The 27,036-nt window shown below is 42.1% G+C and overlaps 1 protein-coding gene and 2 pseudogenes across 1 annotated transcript in view; 1 reads left to right on the top strand and 2 right to left on the bottom strand.

Annotated features, from left to right (window-relative positions):
* IGHMBP2 (immunoglobulin mu DNA binding protein 2) overlaps window positions 1-27,036 on the bottom strand; it is an 84,086-nt gene that overhangs the window by 55,403 nt on the left and 1,647 nt on the right. Inside the window, exons 2-8 of the mRNA XM_066632272.1 lie at window positions 25,553-25,722; window positions 24,696-24,888; window positions 23,755-23,852; window positions 16,424-16,587; window positions 15,450-15,650; window positions 10,185-10,332; window positions 7,162-7,336 (exon numbers count right to left, since the gene is read on the bottom strand). Of these exons, the coding sequence (XP_066488369.1) occupies window positions 7,162-7,336; window positions 10,185-10,332; window positions 15,450-15,650; window positions 16,424-16,587; window positions 23,755-23,852; window positions 24,696-24,888; window positions 25,553-25,722 (1,149 nt within the window). The remainder of the gene's footprint in view (window positions 1-7,161; window positions 7,337-10,184; window positions 10,333-15,449; window positions 15,651-16,423; window positions 16,588-23,754; window positions 23,853-24,695; window positions 24,889-25,552; window positions 25,723-27,036) is intronic.
* Window positions 14,293-14,409, bottom strand: LOC136637101 (5S ribosomal RNA; annotated as a pseudogene).
* Window positions 14,394-14,510, top strand: LOC136638014 (5S ribosomal RNA; annotated as a pseudogene).

Raw genomic sequence — 27,036 nt, 5'->3', positions numbered from 1 at the left:
GAGGCCAGGGGGAAGGCAGGGACGCGATTCCCAGGATCACATTGCTAACGGGGCTGCAGGGATTGGGATGTACTCACCAGTCCCTTCAGCAGCATCCTGGGGGTGCAGGGAGCCCTGCATGAGTGTCTGCAGGATTCCCCAGCATGCAGAAAATGAAAGTGGAGAAATTGCGCTAGACTTCGGAGCCCTGCAGACACTCGCGCAGGGTTCCCTGCACCCCAGGACGCTGCTGCAAGGACTGGTGAGTACATCCCAGTCCCTGCAGCCCCCCTGAGCAACGCGGTCATGGGCATCATGTCACTGCCTTCCCCTCATCCCTGTTGCCTCCCCCCCGCCCCCACAAGGACTTACAGTGGTTTCCAAGCTCCCTGAGAGTTTGAAAACCACTGCATTAGTCCATAAAACAGCAGCATCTGCAAGAGACCAATGATCGTCCTACAACACTACTTATAAAGACTCTGACCAAGTCCAGGAATCAATATGTCAACATCTTACCCCATACCCGGAATGCCAATGGTCTTAAACAACAGGCATTTTTTAACATTGGAATTTATGCGTTTTGCATAACAATGTCAAGCAGCTCATTTCAAACTTCCTGCTGCTGGTAGCTCAATATACAGACACCTCTACAATTCATCAGCAAAACATTCAATGGGGTGCAGATAAAAAAAAATCATAACATATCTGAAAAACAGCTAGAAAACTCCATAAGAAAGATAGAAGCATTAAAGCTATCAGCAGAGTGGATTTACTGCACAAACAAAAAAATCATATTCTGTGTTCATAATAAATTACACATAACCAACACAAATCCAAAGTAATTCATATAAATTATTACAGTCTCAGTATGAGAACTATTAGTATAAGGCAAAAAATGAATAAACAGCAGTGATAAGAGGAATGTAAAGCAGGACACGAGGGGGGGTGCGGAGAGACACACAGAGCCTAAGACAAGGGAGAGCTCTCTGCAGATCTCCTTGAGGAAGATGATGTGATGTCTAAATTTGCTGCTGAGTTCAGGATGATTCCTCAGAGAAAGAAACAGTATCTGGTGCTTCACAACCACCACCAAGTCCCCATTACTCCTTTATAAGTAGAGAAGTCAGGTCACCCAATGAAGCTAAATTGATGGCTCTCCCCTTAGCTATTAGGTGATCAGCTGAACATTCAAGACCACTAGTGATACAACTTTGGTCATGCCTGGGGTCCTGCAGAATGCAACCCCTTCCTGCTTTCTTAATCTTTCTCCCTGGAGTCTTGCCCGATCAACACCGATAATGGAGCAGACTATTTTGACTCCAACAAGTCTCATTCGGGCCCATCACTCTTCAGGCTCCCTTTTCAGCTGGTACAGGACAACTGACAATGATACAGAGGAGCTAGCTTGACATTGTAAAGAAATTGGGAATAAGGAAGTGGAGATGGTACAGAATCAAAGTAAGGACCAAATAACAAAGCAACACATTTAGAGAGAGGGGGGAGAGAGGGAAACACTGGCATTAAAACAAAGAGGGGGAAAAACATGGGAGCCAAAGGACCTCACAGTCTTACACAAAACCCTTGTTATTACTCTCTATGGCTCCATTAAAAAATGAGGAAAATATATTGCATACCCTCAATTTAGTTATGCATTCTTGGAGGCAGGTCTCATTCCCTAGATGACATCAGCATAAACACACTGTGCATTTTTACTCCTGTTCATATACATGGGCTGGTCCATGCTTGAAAAACCTTGATGTTGCAGCACGGTTACACAGGTGATAATGATAATGATAATACAGGTATTTATATACCACCTTTCTTGGTTGTCAGATTTCTCCTGGTATCCCTGGTCAAGGGTTCAGCACAGAGAACTGACACCCAGTGCTGTTACAGAGTACAGATAAGTACAGAGTAGTACTTACAGAGTAGTACAGATAAGTACTACCAAGGAAACAAAGAGGGTCTCCATCTCCAAGTTTTCCCCACAATCACCAGTTTTTAATTATTTATGTTTAGGCTTGCATCCAGTCATGAAAGATGACAACAAATAACAGGAAAAATCCCATCAATAAAAATCAGTAAAACGCACAGTTAAGTACATAAGAACTTAAGAACAGCCCCACTGATCAGGCTATAGGCCCATCTAGTCCAGCTTCCTGTATCTCACAGCGGCCCTCCAAATGCCCCAGGGAGCACACCAGATAACAAGAGACCTCATCCTGGTGCCCTCCCTTGCATCTGGCCTTCTGACATAGCCCATTTCTAAAATCAGGAGGCTGCACATACACTTCATGGCTTGTAACCCGTAATGGATTTTTCCTCCAGAAACTTGTCCAATCCCCTTTTAAGGGCATCCAGACCAGATGCCATCACCACATCCTATGGCAAGGAGTTCTACAAACCAACCACATGCTGAGTAAAGAAATACTTTCTTTTGTCTGTCCTAACTCTCCCAACACTCAATTTTAGTGAATGTCCCCTGGTTCTGGTGTTGTGTGAAAATGTAAAGAGCATCTCTCTATCCACTTTATCCTTCCCCTGCATAATTTTGTATGTCTCAATCATGTCCCCCTTCAGGCATCTCTTTCCTAGGCTGAAGAGGCCCAAACACTGTAGCCTTTCCTCATAAGGAAGGTGCCCCAGCCCCGTAATCAGTCACTCTCTTTTGCACCTTTTCCATTTCCACTATGTCTTTTTTGAGATGTGGTGACCAGAACTGGACACAATACTCCAGGTGTGGCCTTACCATCAATTTGTACAATGGCATTATAATATCAGCTGTTTTGTTCTCATTATCTTTTCTAATGATCCCAAGCATAGAATTGGCCTTCTTCACTGCTGCTGCACATTGGTTCGACACTTTCATCGACCTGTCCACCACCACCCCAAGATCTCTCTCCTGATCTGTCACAGACAGCTCAGAACCCATTAGCCTATATGTGAAGTTTTGATTTTTTGCCCCAATGTGCATGACTTTACACTTACTGACATTGAAATGTATCTGCCATTTTGCTGCCCATTCTGCCAGTTTGGAGAGATCCTTCTGGAGCTCCTCACAATCACTTCTGGTCTTCACCACTCGGAAAAGTTTGGTGTCGTCTGCAAACTTAGCCACCTCACTGCTCACCCATCTCCAGGTCATTTATGAAGACCTGTCCATAGTCCTGCACAATAGACCTGCACAATAGTCCATAGGAGCATTGCCCAAGAGGGCTAAGGCACAGAGGCCTGACAAAACAAAACAGGGAAAGTACAATGATAGCTTTGGTCACATGTACTTAAAGCTTTTTCATATAGGGAACAGGGTCCCTCTTTGCTTCCTTGGTAGTACTTGTTTACTTTGTAACAACACTGGGACTCTTCCTCAGTTCTCTGTGCTGGATCCTGAGCCAGGGATACCTGTGTGTGTATGGTTTAGGGGCACGGGCCAACCCATGAATGTGTGGTATCAAAGCTTCACAGAAAAAGTGGGTTTTAAGTAGGGAACATGAAGGAACAGGAATCCACAACATTGCTTTGTATAGAATCCCCAAAGAGTACAGCATTGGGCACTGCACAAAGTCCTGGTTTCATTTCTGCCCATTACATACTATCATAACCACAAAGAATGCAACAATGCAAGGATTTTCTGTACCTGGCCGAATATTATGCCCATGGCTGACAGGTTATTTTATATTAGAATATGCAAGAGATCTATAATATTCATGTATATTAAAAAATGACTAAATATTTACATAGTAAGAGCTGCATACACAACAATGCACAATTTATAGGCTTCTTTCATGCTTATTTCTTACTAGAGGAAAAAGTAAAAGCAGAGGAGAAATAAGAACATAAGAACATAAGAACAGCCCCACTGGATCAGGCCATAGGCCCATCTAGTCCAGCTTCCTGTATCTCACAGCGGCCCACCAAATGCCCCAGGGAGCACACCAGATAACAAGAGACCTCGTCCTGGTGCTCTCCCCTACATCTGGCATTCTGACTTAACCCATTCCTAAAATCAGGAGGTTGCGCATACACATCATGGCTTGTACCCCATAATGGATTTTTCCTCCAGAAACTCGTCCAATCCCCTTTTAAAGGCGTCTAGGCTAGACGCCAGCACCACATCCTGTGGCAAGGAGTTCCACAGACTGACCACACGCTGAGTAAAGAAATATTTTCTTTTGTCTGTCCTAACCCGCCCAACACTCAATTTTAGTGGATGTCCCCTGGTTCTGGTATTATGTGAGAGTGTAAAGAGCATCTCCCTATCTACTCTGTCCATCCCCTGCATAATTTTGTATGCATAATACATTCCTGTTAGTGGTTTAACATCTCGCAACATCTCGCAAGGAGCAGGTCCATAAATTTGACATGTCTTTTCCTAACAGCAATAATTCCAAACAGAAAAATTCAAGCAAACCACATACATATTATTGTACAAAAACCATGGAACCCAAATCCTTGACTAGGTTTGTCAACCTCCCTGTGGTTTACTAGCAAATCTATTTAGCACTCTGGGCAAGGAAACATACCGATAAAACCTTCTCTCAGATATTCTTGTATCTCCCAAGGAGCTCTCATAGGGAACAGGAAAGGACCATTAGGATGCTGTTTTCATCCTCTCCTCTACCACCTTATAAATAGTTGGAGGTCAGATTTCCCTGCCAGAAGGAGACTTCACAATGACCTGCAAGTTGGGGAAAAAATTAATGGTTCCTGACATAAGACAGAGGTGATTTCAAACTGTGAAATCCCTGTCCTTCCTCACAGCCATGTTAAAAACAAATACAAAAAACTTGCTCCAGCCTCCAGTTCAAATCAGGCATCCTCACAGCTATTTTTAGTTAAGGAAAAAAAAATGCAGGATATCCATTCACCAACATCCTGTCATCTCATCTAGTTCAGCTCCAAGTCAAGACATTCGCTCATTAAGAGTTAAGATAGTAAGGTACTTGCACTTGGTCCTCTAACAAACAGTATTCAGTTACCTTCACTGGCTACCCATCGATAGGTCCTGTAGTCCATTTTAAATCCTAACACACAAAATCTGCAAGTACAGGTGAAGCCTATTTATCCACATTAGTTCCATTCCGTGACTATTAACAAAAAACGAGTTGTGCTAAATTCCACAGAGTTACACAAATACACTGCAGCCTGACACTTCTGGATGGAAGGAAACTAAGGCAGCTGTTATCAATCCCCTCCCCTCCACACTCAGCTCTCCCCATTGCCAGCTGCCCAGCTTCTTTCACATGGGATGCTGATCTTTTAAGAGTCCAGCCCTATGCATTTCTACTCAGCCCTATTGTAGTCAATGGGGCTTACTCCCAGGAAAGTGTGGAGAGGATTGTAGGCTAAATCTCATGCTTTGCTTGGTGGGAAGGCTTGCTTGCGTCCTTGATAGCCTGCACCATGGGGGGGAGGTTTGCTTGTGCCAGTGATTGCCTGCACCATCTCAATGGGGGGGGGGAATTTGGCAAATACTCCCTGGGTTTTTTAAAGCAATCCCCTCAGTTGCTACCACACCTGACCCTGTGTGTGTGTGTGAGTGTGTGTGTGAGAGAGCGCGCGCTCCACCTTGCTGCACGTATTCTAGCTACAGAGCTTTTCGGCCCCCCTTCCCCTCTTCGCTGGCTCAGGTGCTCCAGGAGACTTACTGTTCCTTAGCAAGGGGAACCTCTTCCAGAGCTCCAGGGCTATTTCCTTGCCTGGGCAAGGCAGAGCGTTTTTGCAGTGTTTTGGGCTGCCTGGAAATGGACGCTAGCACCAGCGCAGGACAAAGGTGTGTGTGACTTTCAGTTCCCCCACCCCTTTTGTTGAGACAAATCCGCAGATAAAAAAATCCGTGGATAAATAGGCTGCACCTGTACATTAACAAGAAATCATTGACAGTGCAGTTTTCTGTCAATTTCCACAACCATCTCATATTTTGATACTTAGTATGGATTGAAAGGGACAGGAGTTGGCAAAACTATTTTCTGGACTGTCATCATGTCACATTAACAGCCGAATCCTATGCATGCCTCCTCAGAAGTAAGTCCCGTTTAGTTCAATGGTGCTTATTCCCAGGTAAGTACATATAGGATTGCAACCTAGGCAAACTATAATAGGGAAGTTCATCTGCACATGAAATGGGTGGCTGTTTGCCAACTTACTCTCGACTCTATTCCATAAAATAAAAATACCAATGATCTTTTGCAATGATGAATGAAACAGGAATATGTTGTTACAGGCCCCCTCTCTAAACCAAGAAAGAGAAGAAATTTAAAATGGTAACCAATAGAAGAAACCAATTTGCTAAGACTCTTAAATGTACATATAGCAAGGGCTCAAATACAGAAAACCTTTCTGATGCTCTGGGAGAATTTTTATGACATAAAAGTTTGTGGATATACTATTGGTCCACAGCTAATTCTGGCAATTAGTTGCAGACACACTATAATCCAGGTCACAGATTTGCAAAAACAAAAACAAAAAACAGACAAATAAGCAGTGACTTGCACACAAGACCTCATCAGCTACTCTGAATGAAAGCAGGATTCATTCTATACATGCAGGATACTTTGCAAGACTACACAGGGCACTCTCAGCTTGTGGCTGTAGAAAGTGACCCTTATATTCTTATACTGCTTCTGGTCACTCCTCTAAACCAGTAATTCTCAAAATATGTGCTGGGAAAAATAGATTAGTTAAACAACTAAAGGCTTCTGGGAGCTCAAAGCAATCATCCACAGCAGGTGAGTTTAGTCATTCTATCGCATTTCTGTATATCAGGAACGATTGGGAAATTACCCACCCTCAGAGAAGGCTGTCCAAGGCACACTCAGACAGAAACAAAGGGAACAGGCTCCTCCGAAGGCAAGAAATTCTTACTTTTTCTTACTGAAAGTCAATCTTTTCAAGTATGAGTAGTGTGTTTCAATTTTAACTGAGAAAAAAAAGCATGTCCCTGCTATCAAAACTTTGGTCTCTAACCACTCTGCTAAAATATATTTTGCTGTTGATAAAGGCATTAAATTCCTTCAAGTAAGGACATGGTAGATTGGCCCTTAGCACAATGATGAACATCTTACTTGCTGCCTGTTTAAATACAAACACTGAAGTTCTAAACAAAATGCTATTTTTCATATGAGCCTATATCCAAAACTTGTTCTGAGTAATTAATGGACTATTATTTAAAATGCTCCTTACTTGTGAGAAATGATTGTGGGAGGCAGCTGTTTGTGATCTCCAGCCAGGATACATTTTCTGGCTTTCAGCAGAGGTATCCAGCAGCTTGCTTCCAGGGCTTGGGCACATTCATCAATCACCACCACATCAAAGTGGTTTTCAGGAAGAAGCTTCAGTGGGCCATCAGAAGAGGCTCCTAATACAAAAGAGAATTAAAAAAAAAAAAAAGAACTGAGACTTCAATCCATACCAAAGGTAGAAAAAGCCTTGTTAGTTTGAGAGACTGCACTTCTGTATACTTCTCAGTGTGTCACCACATCACACACAATGTGATCTTCAGTGCTCTGACAATCAAACAGGTTCGATCTGGTACAGTTCGTCTGAACTGATACCCTATGCTAGTGAACATATGAACTCCAGAAGCTACCTTCTGCAAAGTAAGATCACAACACTTCCAAGGTCCCACTAACCAGCTATAGTGCCCCCTTTAGGTGCAGGGTGATTATGCAGGGCTGTTGCACATTTCTCCCCTTCTAACTACTTCAGATTTTGGGGGGGGGGGAGTCACAGAACTGATTATTTCTAACTGATATTAAAACACACACACACACACCTCCTGCACAGCTAGGGATCATGGAGAATTCTAGCCACACCTTCTTTCTAATATGCTAGTTTTGATAGTGTAGAATATGTTGTTTTTCTAGGACAGAATTTTGACCATTTGGTCCCTGCACGTGCTATCTGGTCCCAGTCTGGGAACGGGTCTATCATCTCATTTCTACTATGTATGAACTACATCAAAAAGTGGCATTTGGACAGAAAAAAATAGAGTTCCACTACTATACCCAACTAATTACCTGCTTATGGCTTTGATCATGTGGTGCACAGGCCTAAAGAAATATGCTTATGTAACACTGTTACTGTACACATTAGCTTTATATGGTTATATGTAACACCACTTTGATGTGTTTTGATGTGCTGTGCTCCCAATAAAATAACCTGGGGCCTGGATTAGAAATTACACAGGTACAGTTATGCAGGTAAGAAAGATATTACTCTATTCCAGGCACTCTGGTGGAATCCTAATGTACTGAACTCAGTTAACGAAAAGTCAGTTCTGTCCCTCTGGGTTGAAGCAATTAAGCTCTCCTCCTGCTGAGCTTGGCAACAATATGACAGAAGTAGGTTTGGTTTGCAACAACCAACTCTGTAGAAAAGAGGACATGATGATTTCAACGTCCAATTAGATCAACTGGGTAATTGCTCCAACTGGTACATGTCTGGGGAAAAAATTAGCCCATCATAAAAGCAACATCATGGAGGCTTCAAAGTTATAAGGCTTTACTCATATTCGAGTTTCTCTAGAAGTTTTCAAAGCATCACAGAAAGAGTAAAAGTGTAATCACAAGTTTGCATGTGTGTGGAAATAAAAGGCAAAGGAAGATGATACAAGAACATACATAATAACACAGAGTCAAGATACACAACCATAAAATACAGACCAGTACTTGGTTTACTGAGACACACTGTCTTCTAATTGTCCAAGAGTTAAGGAAATCAAAGTCATCAGCATACAAGGTCAACTTGTACTTTGTGACCTGCTTCCCCAGAGAACTATGCCTTGGAAAAAGTCAAAAGCAACTGAGACAGCAGTCTCAGCTTGCAACTCAAACAGTGCCAGTATTTTTTGGAAAGCATGTTGTTAGTTGGATAATGACAGTGATGTCATCTAGTTTGATGTCATCTTGGATGACAGGTTCCAGTATAAGGGATGCACACAGTTAAGAAGCTATTCAGACATTCCATATTTACCCAAAATGAGAGAAATTCTACTGGAAGCTTTTTGGTAACAAGGGTGTTACAGGGGAATCATCTCACAGCAGTAAGATCCACACAAAACTGGAGATGTGGTCAGAGCTATTGCTTTGGCAGCAAACCCTCTTTATTGGTCTCAGTGCAATGGTGTGGGAGGAACATGCTGAAGCTTATTTACTAGGACTTTAGCCAAGATCATTGCATCTACCCTAACCAAGGAAACCATTGGTTCTGCACCTCAGAGGCCCTTGCCCATTTTACAAAGAGCAGTCACTTATGTTTTTGTTGAAAAAGATGTGTAAATATTCTAAATATGAGTCATCCTGCATTGCGGGTGGCAAACAAACAGCTTTCACAAACACATCAATAAGCATTGGGACTAGCAGGACAGAGCACTGCTTACATACAAGGGGGCAAAGCAGCCCTTAGACTATGATGCCTTCCCTATACACGCAGATCTTTAACTGAGGAAGGAAACCCTGTAAATCAACAAGGCCTGGGCTGTGAATGAGAAATCTATTACAGATGGTTGCCTAAATAATAATTTGAGCTGACTGTCCTGTTTGTCCAAAACTCACTGCTGTGATTTAAGGCACTGTTTCAACCTTCCAGTTAGAAAGGAAAAAAATAATTTTCCGTAACAAATTGATTTTAATATGCTTGTGGTGTTGAGTTCATAAATAACCTTTCTACATGTTTATTTGCAAGTTTCACTGGTGAGTATACTTTGGGGATCACTAACTACTCCCCAGATGCAAACAGCAGCAATTTTATCTGGCTCTAATCCAATACATTACATAAATATGCACTTAAAACCATACAAGTCATTTCTGAAGCTTGTTTAGTTCTAGAAAACATGCCTAACCCCCTCCCCTCCCTTCATTAGGTACAGATACAGAAGTAAGCAGTGGTTTAGACAATGTGAATGATAAAGTTGCATAGGCTACGCAGAAGCAATCCAAATCAATAGCTACACAAGTACACAAGCAGGAAGCAGAATTGCAGGATCAGGAGGGAAAGGCACACTAGCTAGTTAAACACAATTCTGTGGATTGCTGGTACTAGCGTTACGGATAAGGGGCTGAGAATCAATTTAGCGATGTGTTGTGTTATCTTGGAGTTCCTGATGAAGCACAATAATGCAGTAGTGTGTAGAGCAACCAAAATCTGCGATTGCCAATAATTTGACTTGGCTAACCTCAAGGTAAAAATTGAAACATTCCTCTAACCTGTGTTTGTTGCAAGGACAACATTAGCCTGTGTAAGGATTTGGGTCATGGCCATTTCCTCTCGCTCCTTCAGCTCTTTTCTCAGTGTCTTAATCTCATTTAGGAAATGGCTTCTCTCCCCTTTGTCTTGGGTCTTTCTTGTTTTTGCCTGCACAAAAGAAAAAAAAAGACCACAGACACAAAAATAAAGCACAACTTAAACCCCAGCACATCACTGTGCATAATTCATAGTAATAGTAATAATTTAAGCAACCCAATCTCTCTCATAATAATACAAAATACTGCAAAGGCAGCACCAACTGAACTTTTTAGGTGCTCAGCCATTCTTCCTTTCTTAACAGACGTTTAGGCTACCTGAGAAAGAGAAACATGCCTAGGCCATATTGAAGTTAATTGACATTTTTTTTAAAAAGGCATTATGAATGAACCATGTATATTCCAGCATTAGCACCAATTATTCCACCCCCAACCCATTGCCAAAGTAACACAACTTAATGAGAGAGACTGAAAAAAACCTTTTAATCTAAATGGGAATCCTATTCAGTTTCATTATTCCGTTACAATATGCAGACAAGCCCCAGGGCTTATAGAGTAGATTAGTGGGAAGATACTGTCCTACATGGATAAAGAATCTTCGTTGATAATTTCTTGAGCCATAAAACACTGCAACTGGGGCATATGCGTTTGAAAAATCATACTTATACCTCTACATAGCTTTTACATAACAACAAAATAACACTATTCAGGGTGGTTCAATATTCCCAATGTAACTTGTCATGTAATAAGCAAGATGGACAATGTGACAGTTTTCAATACACTCATCAAGAAATCTCCCACAAGATCTAATGACTTAATTTTGATACCTGAAAGTGCACATTTAAAGTTATCCCAGATGTAAACAGGCAGCAAAGCAAAACAGAAGAAAGCCTTCCATATTTGTCTAAATTGCACAGGTTGCAAAGCCTCAGTTCAAAATAAGGGATATCAAATGGACCCACTGACTCAAATACAAATTAAATATGCACCGTGGTCTGAAAGCAAACATAGAAAACATGAAAGGTGCTTTCTTACCTACTGCTCATTCTCAGGTCTACTCCCAGCTAAGCAGCCCATGTGCAAGAAGCAGCAAAGCAGGTGAGCCAAGGCATGGTAATCCAGAGATCCTGCCTTCCTTTCACCTGCAGCCTTGGGACCAACTCCTCTTGCTGATTCTGCCCAGCCCTGTTTGAAACAGGATGCGGTAGAGGTAGACCATGCTGAGAGTACTTACAGTATGCTCTGCACATCCGGTTTCAAACAGAGCCAAGCAGAACAAACAGGAGGAGTGAAAGCTGCAGGTAAGGGAGGAGTGTGGGGGCTCCACCACCTTCTCACCCACCTGGTGGGTGGACTCATGGGAGAAGGTGGAACCAAGTAAACTCTGTTGTGATTATGTATGAAATCAAGTGATCAGAACAGGATTGCTTTGCTGCTGAAATAGCTCATAATGAAGGCACTGAAAGAAGCAGGCTGCCACTGCTCCAATTCTACTTTTGTTGAAAAGCAATATACAAATACATGTAATAATATTATATCAACAATTTACAAGAGGGGCTTTCAGAAACAGATCGGTATCTGGCAACCCAGAGTCAGATCAACTCTTCTTGAGAGGTGTAATCTGACCTTCAGTTGCCAATCTAGAGCCCATGGAGATGTTTCAGCAGCAGTGGCCATAGACCTTGCTGAAAGTGCACTGTGGGGTGGAGCGGGGTTGAGGTCTGTCACCCTCCACATTATACTCAAAGTGGCTCTCTAGCAAAGCTGGTTAGGGCTTAGGGCAGTGGTTCCCAAACTGGGGCATTGCAACGCCCCAGCCAGAGAGCCCTGGCCTCTGCCCCCTTAAGGAATGGGGAGGGGGGAGGCAGCAACGCAATCGCCAGGATCGTATCGCTTTGGAGGAGCGCAGGGGCTTGGCTGAACTCACCACAGCCTGAAGAAGCCTCCTGGGGGTGTGGGGGAGTCCTGTACCAGCCTCTGCAGGGCTCCCCAACATGCGGAGAATGTAAAACTATCACGACCCACTTTTGGTTTGCAACCACAAAACCAGAAGTGGGTTGCGATGGTTAGTTTCACAGTCTCTGCATGCTGGGGAGCCCTGCAAAGGCTGGCGTGGGGCTTCCCGCACCCCAGGAAGGCTGCTGTAGGCTGTGATGAGTCCAGCTAAGTCCCTGCACCCCTCCAAAGTAATGTAATCCTGGCGATCATGTCACTGCCTCCCCCACAAGGACTTACTGCAGGGCTCAAACTCCCTGGGAGTTTGAGAACCACTGGTTTAGGGGAAGATCTAGAAAATATTAAGAAATACCAAGAAAGCTTATTCTCCCATTCCAGGCTGAGACCCACAGGATTGTTCTGGTGAAACATCGATGAAGTCAGGTAGTAGATGGTCAGGGCCAGGAACCAAGTTCCCTTTGTCCTCTGGGTCTTTGAACAGTACCTCTAAGGATGGCAGTCAAGGTACTGGCCCACAGCATTTATTTACTCTTAAATGAGAGCCACAATAGCCAATGGAAAACCAAGGTGTATATAGATCTGGGTTCAGGTTCCAGTACTATGATGTGGGTTTGGTCAAGTCACTATCTTCTGGCCTCAATTGGCCTTTTGTAAAATGAACAGCAGTCACCTACCCTGTGCATGTATGTGGTGATGTCGTGTACAGTAAAAACTGTGAAGCACTTTGCAAATTACATGTATTACTTAAATGACAGATACTAGTAACAGTGCTGCTGGAGAGCCTAAGGAAGCAAAAGTTTAGGCAAGAACAACACAGTGTGCTCTGTGTTCTGCAACCCAGTACAGTTGTACTTCTTGCAGTAACCAACTTCTTCCCAGCACAGTGCATTTAATGCACTTATGAAGCCATCTTGTCCAATGTCATTGGGAGAAAAATGTAATCATCTGTATTAAAATGTATTATCCCAATTAAATTTGTGCCACATTTTAAATTAGGTTTAAAATAGGAAATTAAATAAAGAGGATGACAGGAAAGCCTAATACTTTACTTATTGATTTTGCCAGGAGAGTGAAGGGACAAGGGAATATGTGCAACAAATTCAATTACAAAACTATTTAGCAAATTTTCTTCTTTCCATAATAAGTCATAATGTGATAGATAGGATGTAAATGTTGCTATTCAGAGGAAATCAGGAAGAATGAAAGAAGTGGGTACCATACATCAAGCACTACCCCCATGCAACAAGTATTCACTTCAGTAGCAATTTCTTGCTTATCCTGCCAATAATGTTATACACTTCTCTGTTCAGCAAGTGACTCAGCCTTGACCTAAACTTCAGGTGCAAAGGCAGGAGTTCAGGCCCTGGTGCTACCACTAACCACAGTAGATTCCAATAAAGAAGAGTTTATGTTTTCTGATCTCCAGTTGGTCCTTAGCTGTTCCACTGCGCAATCAAATATATCGCCAAGTGCCGACTTTAAGGAGTAAGCTATGACTAGGGGTGTTTGAAAATGTGGGTTTTCTTTTTTTAGATTTCATGATTTGAAAGTGCTGTTTTTTTTATTCCAAGTTCTCATTTTTATTAATTTTAAACACTTCAAAAGTGTACTACCTTGGTGATATAGTGTCAGCAGATGCAGCCACAGTATTATTTCTAATGGGAAAAGTAATCTATTTTAACTTCTGGAAAATATCTTAAACACCAAAATGCGGTGTTTTGCATTTTTATTCAAATATTTTAAACACAAAATGGTGATTTTTTTTGTTTTTAAACAACAACAAAAAGCAACCTCTAGCTATGACTGTTTCATTTATAATGCTTTTAGGTGTGTACCCAGTCACAAATATGTGAGCGCAGCAAACAGTTATCTGAAAATATGAGCATTATATATAAAGAGGAGTTGAGACTCGTTAAAGCTTCCTAGTAAGTGTATATGCATATATTGTGTATGTGGCACACCCAGATTCGTAGTCTATGTGTGAAATGGTTCTCATTCAATTCAATGAAGCCACCAACAATTGGTCCAAGAACAATTCCAGAGATTCCTGGATTGTGGTTTCTGGGTTGTTCAGGAAAATGGTTGGCAACCTTCAGCCTCGAAAGACTATGGTATAAGCCTACAGCACCCGGTATTCCCAGTCAGTCTCCCATCCAAGTACTAACCAGGCCTGACCCTGCTTAGCTTCCGAGATCAGATGAGATCAGGCATGTACAGGGTAACAGTTGTTACCCTGCACATGCCCAATCTCATCTGATCTTGGAAGCTAAGCAGGGTCAGGCCTGGTTAGTACTTGGATGGGAGACCGCTTGGGAATACTGGGTGCTGTAGGCTTATATCATAGTCAGGAAAATGATGTACTGTAAAAAGAATTAAAAGCATCACCTCAATGGAGTGACTGAGGCTTATTTTTCCCACCTCAAAGTTGGATGAAGGTAGTTCAGAAGAAAGAAGACATAGAGAAGAGAGACTCTGGGCAACCATCTATCTGGGAAGCTAGGGTTGTAGAGAGGAAGGAAAAGCTTCAGTGAGGGCTGAAGAAAAGCAATGACAGGAAGACCTCCAAGGATTGTTGCTGTGGTGGGAGCAAAGCAAAAAGAAAAGTGGCAGTCTTGGCAGGGGAATGGCTGAGTCTTGGGATCCTGAAATGTGTAAAGACAGATTCCAATTTTAAAAATGTAAAGCAGGGTCACAAAGGGAAGAAATTATGGGTGGGAAGGAAAATGTTGACTCTCAACCCCACAGAGTCTTGGCCTGCACACAAAAAATACTTGTTCAAGTTATGCAAAGGACCGCTACAGCTTGTAAAGAGAATTATGTATACGGAACACTTTTGCACAACATTTTTTTCAGGCACTGAAGCTGTGGAGGAGGGCAGTATACTGGGATGGAAAAATGGTCAGGGAGGGTAAAGGCAACATACAGAAAAGATCACCGGCTCCGCCATTCTCTGGAGTCGTACATTCTGGTTTTGACCTTTCAACACAGCACTGTCAATATATATTTGTAAATGTTTTCCTACAAAAGTGATGAAGTCTAGATGCTTGCAGCTTAAACACACACACACACACACACACACACACACACACACACACACACACACACAGAGGAATCTCTGGATTTTCCATATTCTACACAACTTGAATGATTCTGAACTCCCAGTGTAACCACAACTACTCAATCTTCTAGACATCCTACTCATACTGGCAACAATCTGCAGAATAAATCTACAGTATAGTTGTCTACTTTAAAAAATAGGAATAGAAAACATACAAATGCTTGATCAATATCCTTTCTGATTTCTGCCACAATCTGGGCATTATCACCCCGTGCCAAGACTGCATCAAGAGAATGGTGCTGGATGGACTCCAGGAGACGAGCTGGATGTCCAAGGCGCAGTATTCGCTCATGGTGACCAGCGAGTCTTTCCACCAAGTTGTCCACTGCAATGTTGGACGGAGCACAGCATAGGACCTTGAAGAAAAACAAACAAAAAAAAGAGTTAATTAATTTCACTGAAATGGTTAAAGTTTAGATTAAGAGAGTCTAATGAAACCACATCAGTGCCAGGAACAGAGGAAAGGAGGCCAGCTGCCAAGGGAAGAGCAGCATTTTGACATTTCTGTTTCACATTGTTCTTGAGTCACAGCACAAGCAAAGCTAGCACTGCCAAGTCTCAGAGTTTGATGCAACATTTCAGGGTTTTCACTTCCTTGAGGAGTCTTGAGGGCTCTTGAGGAGACCCTTGAGGGGTCTTGAAAAGAAGAAAAGGCCAGCGTCAAAGATAGTCTATTTCATTCACAACTTCAGAGTTTGTACTATTCAGGCTTCAACGCAAGGTGCCAGGCACAGGCAGGTTCAGCTCCCTAATTTGGTAGGTACTGCTAGGTTCTACATCTATCCCAGGAGGCTCTGCTCTCTGATACGCTAGATACCAGCCTTTAGGCTCTGCCCCCTAAGTCTCATTGTCTAAGCCTCAGAGTAGGAAAAATCTTAAACAGTGGTTAAGATGTATCAGAAAGGTTGAAAAATTGGGTCAAATACCAGCAGTCACATAGACTTCAATTTAAGATTTAGGTTCATAAAGTTCACAGAGTGTATGGTGAAGACGTTCCTCTAGAACCTAAACCCATTCTCCCCATAGGCTCAATGATTCAGTATCTGCTAATTCGGTATCCACTGATTTTCCAGGAACTTAACCCTAGTGGATAACAAGAACTGACTGCAATAATAATATCTTCACTCACTTTCAGGCCTTGCTGCACAGCTTGCAGGATTATTTCCACTACAGTTGTTGTTTTGCCTGTTCCAGGTGGTCCATGAACGACAGCGAGCTCTTTCTGTGTCAAGGAGAAGCAAACTGCTTCTTTCTGAGAGGCATCCAGTGATTCATTGTAGAACTTCAACAGTTCTGTAAGTAACAGCAGGCGGAACGTTTGTTCAGATCTCAGTCATATAAGGAACATTTGCACAAGAAAGCAAGCACAGCTATACAAATAAAATGCTATCTTTGGAAGTAGATCAAATTTGATAGGAAGGATAACCTTTGCAAAAAAAGAAAACATCTCAGTTAACACTCTGAGGAGTCAAAAATCCCCAACACAAGCCCCTAATGAATCATGGCTTTCTTTAAGACCAACCATGTTTAGCAGCAAATTATTCAGTCTTCAAGCTATGAATTTCTGAGACATTCTATATCAGTATCTGAATCAATGCTGGCAAAAATGTTAGTCTGCTATCCAGGAAGTATTTTAAAGAGATGGTGCCTTTACAGTATTGTCTGTCATGATCTTATAGCTTAGAAGACCTTTTTAAAAAACACTCCAGTCTGCTAAGAGACAAATTATCTGCATGTATAAACCTGTATCTCCTCTCTTCATAAATGGATTAACATCCCACAAAGTAGAGACTAGGGATGAAAATGCACCATGTCAAAGGTAGTTGTGTGATATGGGGGCAGAATGCTAGACTTGGAATGGGAAGAATGAATTCAAATGCCTGCTCAGCCAAAGTCACCACCCATCAGCCTCAATTCTCTACCTGCAAAATGTGGATAACACAGCAGTGTCTTATCCAATAGGACGAGCATAGACAAAATCAAGACTTTGATCTACTCTGACATTTCTGCTTTATCACATACAATGTAAAATCTCTACTTCAGTGTTGTCATCTTAAGAACACGTTGCAGCACTTGCTGTGTTTCTGTTTATTTGATTTCTAAAACAACGGTGTCCAGTTCTTAAGAGAACTATCCAACTTTTGGCTGCTTACCCTAAGATATCCACAATTTTTAAATCTAGACATTAACAGCACAATCCTTTGCATGTCAGAAGTAGTTCTCATTGGGTATGCCAGGAAATGTGCTTCGGTTGCAGCCTAAAATATTTCATCATCTTATCTATCCATTCTTCTAATACAATTATCTTTGCTCGCCTTCAGTGTTTTGCATGTATAGTAGCAGGGACTAAGCAGAACTAGCCCTTTGCAGGGGAAGAACAAAATTACTGTGGTGGGGAAGAACAAAACTCAAAAAGAGAAGGAAAATAACTGGGTGCTTTGACATTTTGACAGTTATAGTTTAGCATATCAGCAAACAGAACACTGGTTCAGTTATCTTGCTCTTAACACTTTGGACAAACAGTATGCTTCAAAAAAAGATTGGGAAAAAATTATTGCATGAACATTCATGCAGTTCTCTCCTTATTCATCCCATTTTTTAAAATGGGACCAGGCTGCAAAGCTTTTTGGAGTGATGCCATAGCAGAGGGGTCAGCCAATTAGCATAGCTAGCTTCTTCTTCAAAGTTGCAAACTAGTTCTTGCCCCATGGAAAATGCAGTGAGGGTTGCACCCTGCCCTAAAAGTGTTATATGCTTTCACCCTCGAGTGGATAAGTATTTCAAGAGTTCACATCCTTAACTTTCTTTTCTATTTATTAGTACTCTGACTTTACCCATTCAACTACAAAAGACAAGGGGGGGATCATGGTTTTGGTCTTTATTCCACTGCTTGTTTGATGTCAGAGTGTTGCCATAACAGGCAGAATAAAATTTGGTGTCCATGGTCCAGAGGAAGGCAACTGAAAAATCAGAAGTGGGTTTTACGAAAGAGGAACAGTTGGTAAGTGGGAGTTGTTGCTCGTTGTTAGTTTGGCAAATGCTACATGGAACAGGCATTTTCATTTCAGGCTGGCAAAAGACACTGAATGGACAATTTAATTCCTCTGTATCTGCAGGGAGAAGGAGAACAGAAAAAGACAGTGCTGTCACCTTTGCTAAACCAGGCTGCCAAGAACAGTAAGATAACTCAACCTCCAAATCTATTCTGCATCTTTACTATGCCCACCAACTGGGAACTGGAACCCCCAGGTAACGGGCAAAGTAGCACCTTTTAAAATCTGCAGTTCTCTTATATTTAGTGGGGTGGGGTGGGACAACCATCCCTGTTTTTCCCAACATAATGTGTTACCAGCAGCTATTTGCTGGTGCATCCCCTCCACCCGCTATCTATTTTTGGATTGTAAGTTCCTTTGAAGCAGGGAACCATTTTTTCTTTCTTTGCTATATACACCGATTTGTGAACATTTTTTATGACAAGCAGTATAACGATATTCTTAAGAATAATAATAAGGATAATAATTATGGATTTCAAATCTGTTTTGTAGGAGGCCTTAGTGCATGACACCCAAGTGCAGGATGCAGTACATGTCCCATTGGCACCGCTATGCCAGTGCTGGAAAGCACTGACATAAGGGGTTAGGATTGCGCCCTAAATCTGAGTGTGCCACGGGAACATGATGTCTGGTTTAGAAAATCAGGAAGGTTATGACTGAACCAACCCAATTCTGATAGGCTCCATGGCCACCTCCCAGTTCTGATGTTTTTTTGCTGGTTTCTCCTGTGATCAGCTGTCATGGTGGCACATGGAACTGGGAACCGACATCAGGTTTGAGGCTCACCATGTCTCAAGTTGCTTTGAAACATGAAAGATAAATGTGACAAGTATCTCGGATCCAACTTGATAGTGCCAGAACTTGCCCATCTGCTGTTTAGTTAGGCAAATCATTCCTTCACATAGAACTATCCACAAAATTGAAGACGTACACCTCAGGAAAATATTAGAATAAAAATAGGAATGGTAACAGCATGGCTGTGTACATGCTGCTCACAGGAAAATGCTGACCCCTGGTGGTTCCCGGGTATCATTATATACAATTCACAGATTTTAGCCAAACGTTCTTCCTGATGAGCTAGTCTTCTGGGTGCAGGCAGCTTTTTAGCAGGGGACTATTCCAGTGGTGTCAAAATGGGGGGACCCAGGTGGCCCCAAGTGCCAAGGTGCAGGGGGAGGTGACATCTCTTGTGACCAAAACTGTGGTTTCTAGGAATAACACCATCATATTATACTATTCGATGCATAATTTACAGCAAAATGCAAAGAAAAAAACTGGAGTGAAATATCCCCATTCTATCAAAAGTTATGGTCAAAATACTAGAAAACAAAAATACAAGCGTCTTATGTAACAAAAAGTAGATTTCCTTAACTCAAAACGAACCAATTAGACTGTTATTCAAAGAGCCAATGAGATGTTGTTATGACATGGCATGGAACCAATAAGGTGTTAATAAGGTGACACCCTGAGGGGGTGACACCATTAGTGACCAAAATCATGAAAATTGTGGTTTTTAGGAATAATATAATATGTGGTTTTTAGGAATAAATAGGAATAATATCATCATGTTATAAAACATTCGATGTGTACCGTGGATACTCACTTAAAATTTTTGCCAAATAATCAAGCTCAAATTATCACTTTGCCTTATTTCCGGGTCAGAGGGCGGAGCCTTTCAACTCTGAAAAGTTTCCTTTCTTTCTCAAGCAGCAGGCAGGCACCCTCATTAGAAGCAATGTAGAGATCATTTGTTTCTATAGTAACTTTCTTGGGAAATTCCAGCCAAAGTTAACCTTTTATTCTCCTTCCTTCTTTCCCTTTTGCAAATGCTGCTGCAGCCTGGTTCTGCTTTGCAAATGCTTGCAAAGCAGGTTTTTCAACATGGAATGGATCCTCCTTTCCATTTGAAACAAAGTCCCAGGCTACAATTCAGTACACCATTACTTAAGAATAACACCCATGGAAAGCAGTGGGTCTGCTTCTGAGTAAAAAGGGTTGCAAATATATGCAGCTGCACCTCTCTGCTGTGAATTGAATTGCACACTCCCAGTTATGTGTTATGGGTTGTATGTTGAATGTAGAGCTTCTGGTTTAAAACACCAGACACCTTAAAGGTGGATTTGATTCATGGTTCTCCTGCAGTGGTTCCCAACCTTTTTCACTTGCATATCCCTTGGCCACCCATTTTCATAAATTGTACCCTTCATATTAGCAAAATGTTTGTAATAATACAAGTCCCCATCTCCTCTCAGACTTCACGTATTCATCACATATTTTCTCTTTTCATCTGTTTGAAGAACAGAAGACTCTGCCTTTGCACTGTTTTGCACCAGAAGTATCCTGAGAAATTCTGGGTGATTGATCACTTTCCATATTGTTGGCATCCTTTAGTCCTTTTCCATATTATCCTTTTCCATATTATGTTTCAGCTTTTTTACTGTGCTGGTTTTCAATCACTGGTTCATACATGAATTGATGACCAAAAACTAGCTATTGGTGGGGCTTTCACAGCCAACTAGCTACCTCCCTTCCTGCCTTGCTGGTCCTTGCAAGGCATTCTGGAGCACAACCTGACTTTTTTTGCCATTATTCCATTATTTTTCAAGTACCCTTAAAGGTCCTGTTGAGTGTCCCTGGGAGTATATGAATACCAGGTTGGGAACCACTGTTTTACTGGCATGTTGTTTACAGTGCACTTACTCTGATAGTGTTTACAAAAGGTGGTGCAGAATTTAAAAAGAATAAAAACGTATCTTATGATCTACTACTATGTTTTTAATAAATTAGAGACTACAGTTCTAAGGTAACAATTAGTGGTAGGTTATCTTTCAGGATCTGGCCTTGGGTAAAATCAGACAAAACTAGTCAGACACCCCCCTAAGTTTAACCCCCGACTTATCCGAGGGTCATAGAAAATTCCATGATTGTTGGCTCAGGACCTGCCCTCGACTTATCTGTGGGATTGACTTATAGGTGGATGTCTGCGGTAATTTACAGCAGAGTGCAATAAAACAAACCGCATTGAAATATCTCTGTTCTATCAAAAGCTACAGCCAAATAACCAGAAAAGGAAACACAATTGCCTTATGTCACAAAAAATGGATTTCTTTAACTCAAAACTGATCAGTGAGCCTAAGTATTATGACAGCTAATAAGGTGCTATTATGAGACAGCATGGAACCAATAAGTATGGTTATCGTAAGTGAGCTCCCTTTTCCATGTATCAGAGCTAACAGTCAAACTCCTAATCAGTTGTGTGAGTGTCATCAATTTGGCCACTTTTTTTTGTTGGTTACTGATTGGTTTGGTAACCTGTACTGATTTATAGTAAAAAATAAAGTAAAATAAATAAATGGGGGTGACACCATGAGTTGTCAGACTGGGTGACACCAACCCTAGCGATACCACTGGTGGGGAAGGTGGGGTGGAGTTGGTCACTGGCTTAGATGACTTTTAAAGTTGATTCTAAACATTCATGGTGAACTATAGTCTACCAGTGGTTATTAAGCATGATGGCTACATTGAACCTCCAGATGCAGGGGCAGTTTATCAGTGAGTCAGGAACAGATCCAATGCTTGTGTTTGGGGGGACGATGACATATGAGCACTCGTAACTCCAAATCCCAAGTCAACCAGGTGGGTAGACCTGAACTTCCAGTTGAACTTCAGCCTCTGTGACTGAGGTTTGCTAGGTGGGTAGACATGGGCTCCCACCTGAACTTGGAGCCCAGATCTACCTGCTGGGTAGACCTGGGCTCCCATTCTGACTGCGCTCTAGAGCCATTTCTTCCAGGTGGATAGACCTGGGCTCCTGGTTGAACTTCGGCCTCTATGGCAGAGGTTTGCTGGGCGGCTAGATCTGGGCTCCTGCTTGGACTTGAAGCCCAGATTAATTAATTTTGTTGTGTGAAGGGTGCCATGAAACTGTTTCATATGGGTTCCTATTTTCTTACATTGATATTAGAGTAGCTAGGGCTCCTTGGGTGTAAAAGATTCAGTTGAGAATGTCTGAGTTCATTAGAGGAGAGGATAAAAACCTTTAGAGAAGGGAACTTTGTTGTCTTCCTGGTGGATGAGACCTAAGGGAGAGTTAGCCTCACTTTGGTGGTATGAGTAAATGAGAAAAATTAATTCTGGCTAGTCAGTAAAAATTAGATTGCGTTAGGTTTTTATCTTTTCTTTGTAGTTGTTTTCAGCAGGTTGACAAAAGGGTTCTGCCTTGAGGGAGTCCTGCAGGTTTGGGAGCCTGTTGTATCTTCTGTTGTACCTTCAGCCAACTACATCTGGATTGTGCAGAAGCCCTTTCTGTTAGTTGTAATAATTAATGAATTTTAGTAAACTCTGTGTTTCTTATTCCTTTTTGATTGGGTCTCATTGAGGTATCTGGGAACCATTACTCTCTTCCCTTATAGGGAATAAAAGAGAGGAATTAAATAGACCCCATTAATTAGTGTATATAATAAGGAAGAGGGATTTAGCCCAGGGAATCCATAGCTAGTATAAGAAAGCATGTGACAGTTTTCTCCAGTGATTGAATTATACACCACACGGCTCATCATAATGTTCAAACACAGTTCATGTCAGAGAAAACAAGACAAAACTGTGACCTTTTCTTCCAGGTATTCCTAAGAACAACTGGGTTATTTAGTTGATACAGTAAGAAAACTCCTATAATAAATTAATTGTAACTTAAGACTTTTTTATTGACTAAATGATGGCATATTCTGAAAGCAGACCCCATGCGAGCCTACACAAATGGGCAGGATTAACCAACCAACACTGAGACTGGGTATGGGGCACAGTTGAAAATACTCCAACAGGTCACATTAAAATAGAAGAGGCTACAAAGCACAGGTACTTGGTGGAGTGCATCTCAGCATTGAATATCTCAGCCTAATGTCTGAACCCTTTTACAACACATTCTACATTTATCATCCTTGTTAATAAGGTGAGTCACAAAAATTTACAGAGCCAGTGGGTCTGCAGCTCCCAAGCCTTGCTAAATAGACAGGCAAATTGCAGAAGTTCACTGACTCCTCATAATGACCACAGTCTTCCCGTATACCAACAACTACACCATCAGACTTCAGATTTATGAAAGCCATAAATGAAAGCCATAAACAGTGAATATTGATGGCAACTTTATGCCAGAACAGGACACTGGTGAGGTAAAAGAACCAGTACAATGGGGTAGGGAAGACAGAGGTGATGCTAACATTGAAGCAGAAGTTATAGCTATATCTTTTCCGCAAAAGGCATCACAAAGGACTGAAGAGCAGAACTCTCAGGGATTGCTGGTTCAACATATTTGTAAATCATGGTTGGAAAGGCATGTGCTGCAGTCACTTCAGTCTTCCAAACTTTCGCCATTATGCCCTCAGTCAGAAAGAAATGTAAATGTTCTTACTTGTATTGCTGGCATAACTTGGTTCAGAAGAATAGAAGAGGACATCAATAAGGCCAGATGCTGGGCCAGAGTGATACTGATTAAGCAAATTTAATGCCCTGCCAAAGGAGAGAACGCAAGAGATGATCTTAAAAATAATTTCTTCAGATTTCAGAAAATATGTATGGTACTGTATTAACCATCTAGAGGCCAACTCTTTAATATGACACAGTCTTCAAAAGGAACATGACTCGGGTTATTATCCAATGTAAAGTATATACATATATGAATCTGACCGCAAACTCAGGGCCTAATCCTATCCAATTTTCCAATGCCGATGTAGCCATGCCAATGGGGAGTGCACTGCATCCTGTGGTGGGGAGGCAGTCACAAAGGCCTCCTCAAGGTATGGGAACATTTGTTCCCTTACCTCGGGGCTGCATTACTGGCTACACCGGTGCTGGAAAGTTGGATAGGATTGGGACGTTATATGCTGCAGCCTTTGCCATACTTGACAAAGCGCACAACATTAAAAATGGACAATATGCATCAAGTCAGTGCAGGACATGGAAGGGTCAGGCCAAAGGCCAACACTGCCAAATCAAATGAAGAGGCATCTTCACACTGTACCTGACCCAACAGCTTACCCAACAGCTTGTGGTTCATCTCTTATAAGATTCCATAGGTGGGTGTTCCTTCACCTCCACAATCTCTCCATTCATTAGCATTAGACAGGACAAGAAAATCCCCACTACAAATACAGATAGTCTTTAGATGGCTACGAATAGATCCGGCATTTGTGATCCTTTTATGCTCCTTGTGTCCAGCAATTGAATGACCTGTGAGTTAGTCAGGACAGAGGACTGTGCCCTTTCCTTCCCCAGTTATTATAGCTTTTAAAAGGAAAATAGGCTTATTCTCTGAATGTGTAATGAGCCACAGCCTGTTCTATGTAGCTTTACCTTCTAAGCCTCTTGTATGTGACATCATTGGCAAGTTTCAGCAGGCGATACGAGTTTTCCTGGTCCAAGTTCACAAGGCTACTCTGAGGCTCATCAATTGCAACAGTAATTGATCTTGGAGTGATGCGAGTGACAATTCCTGTAGCAAGCTGATCATTCTGACCAGCAGTTTCATAAAGTCCCACAATGTCACCTGCAGAAGACAAACCATTGCAGAGGAAAACATTCAGAATGCAAAATAGCAAATGATAAAGGCTGCAATCCTATGCATATTTACTTGGGAGTAAGCCATACTTAACACAGTGAAACTTAATTCTAGGTAAAATTGCGTAGGACTGGACTATAATAAAGTACCCTACCATTTAGCATCCCAAGGCATACAAAAGGACCTCAAAAACCTTGAGCAATTCAATCTTCCACTTCTCTAAAACAAGCTGCCTCCAACCCCCACAACTTACTTGCATCTGCTCTCTCTCTAAGATTCAAACTAACCAGCTGTAAAACATCCCCTGGCTTAAAATGAGGGTAAAAGAAGTACAGTTGTTGAGTGCTCACTAGCAGTGAAGACACTGTCTGTAAGCACCAGATAGGACACTGGTGTGGGTGGGTAGGGTGCGGGACAGGGAATAATGGGGAGTTTCTGGGAAGGGTGGGAGGTGGAATGGGAGAGGGAGGGGTAGGATCAGCAGCATGAGCATGTGGCCAGATCCTATTCCATTTCTTCTCCCTTACACTCTGCACTAGGACAACAGCTGGAGTAAAACCAAGGATAATGTTCGCTAGTCAAATATTTGTAAAGCAGGGAGTTTCTGTATCCAAATTTGGCTAGCTTTGGAAGGCAACAGTTGTTTACTTACCAGGTCCAAAACTATTACATGGCAGTTCTGCTTCCAAGCCACGTTTTCTAGGCTGGAAAGTAACAAGCAGTTGGCCATACAACCCAGTCCTTTGACAAGTTAATTCAAGTTTCAACAAGCAGATCCCTCTGCGCTGCAGCTCTTTCAAGGAGATACTTTCTTGCCATGCCCTGGAAAAGCACACAGAAAGAGAAAAACAATGCAAGGGCTGGAAAGCAAATTATTGGTTTAGCCCTCCCTTTCCACCTTCCCAAAAACAGAGGAGAATGCCAAGGACAATGCTGATGGAGAACAAAGAAACACTACCCAAGATAGCCAACAAATACGAAACATACTCTAGTGCAGAAAGAATATGGTTAAATTATTTGACCTGTATGGAAAGGACAAGCTTAATAGCAGCTCCCTCACAGTTATTCTAAGTGTAATGCTTGTCCAAGTAAGATTCTTGTAATGCATTCTGGAATATTGGGTGCTCTCTGGGGAGAAAAGCTGGATATAAATCAAATAAATATAGATAGTGGCAAGGTTGCACAGATCATCTTGCCACACAATGTTTGTGGGTACTAGGCCTCAGAAGTCTCATTCAAAGTAATTAAGACTGTTGACGGGGTAGCTTTATACCATTCTAAATATTTTTTAAAGAGATTTGCCACTTGGTCACGTCTTTTTTCCACCTTTTCCCACAGTTTTATTTTAATAGCAGGCAAACAGCATTCTCTAATTTCTATAAGACAGGTTAAACTTTGCAAAGCAGTAGGAAAGAAAAGATTGTTTCCTTATAGCCTAATCCAAACTTGCAGTTGAGCCGGCTCAGGATTCCTGCACTGGCTCCTGAGTGTTGCAAATGTGCCATAGGGTGCCATAGGGCACATTTGCACAAACTTGGGAGTCAGCTGGGCCAGGACAGAGGCTGGAGCCAGCTCACCAGGGTCAGATCCAGTCCCTCCGCCAGCCAGATGGGGTAAGTTTGCACCAGGCAGAGCAAGGGGATGGTGGCAGGAATGTGTTCCAGGGATGGGAAGGAGGCTTTTTTGGGAGGGGGAGGGCAGAACATAAGGCAGATCAGGCCCAGGAGGACGCAGAACAGCCAACAGCAACGTGCATCAAATTCAAACCCCTGTCCCCAGCCTGAGCAGCATTACATGGGCTGCTTGGATGTGGACCAACTAAATAGCTGGCGCAGATCCGAATAGCCCCATCGGGCAGATTGGGGCTTGACACAGCGTAAGGGGGGAATATATTTCCTTATCCCCAGGTGACCTGCACCCTGGATCTAACCTGTGCTGGATACAGTGCAGGCCACTGCAACCTGGTTGTAGTGGTGCAGGTTGAGATTGCACCCTTATTGTTTCCTCAGTTTTAAAACTGCAAAATACCATGCGATCAGGATGCTGCTGCTGAAAATTAAAAGCAATAATGTTAATTATACTTCAGTGTTTGTATAGCACCTTCTGAGCAATGCAGAACATTTCCCATGTATTATC

The sequence above is a fragment of the Tiliqua scincoides genome, chromosome 1 (assembly GCF_035046505.1).
Source record: "Tiliqua scincoides isolate rTilSci1 chromosome 1, rTilSci1.hap2, whole genome shotgun sequence".
Classification (NCBI taxonomy): Eukaryota; Metazoa; Chordata; class Lepidosauria; order Squamata; family Scincidae; genus Tiliqua; species Tiliqua scincoides.
Note: the sequence above shows the minus strand (reverse complement) of the source record. Positions and strands in the feature narration are given on the sequence as shown.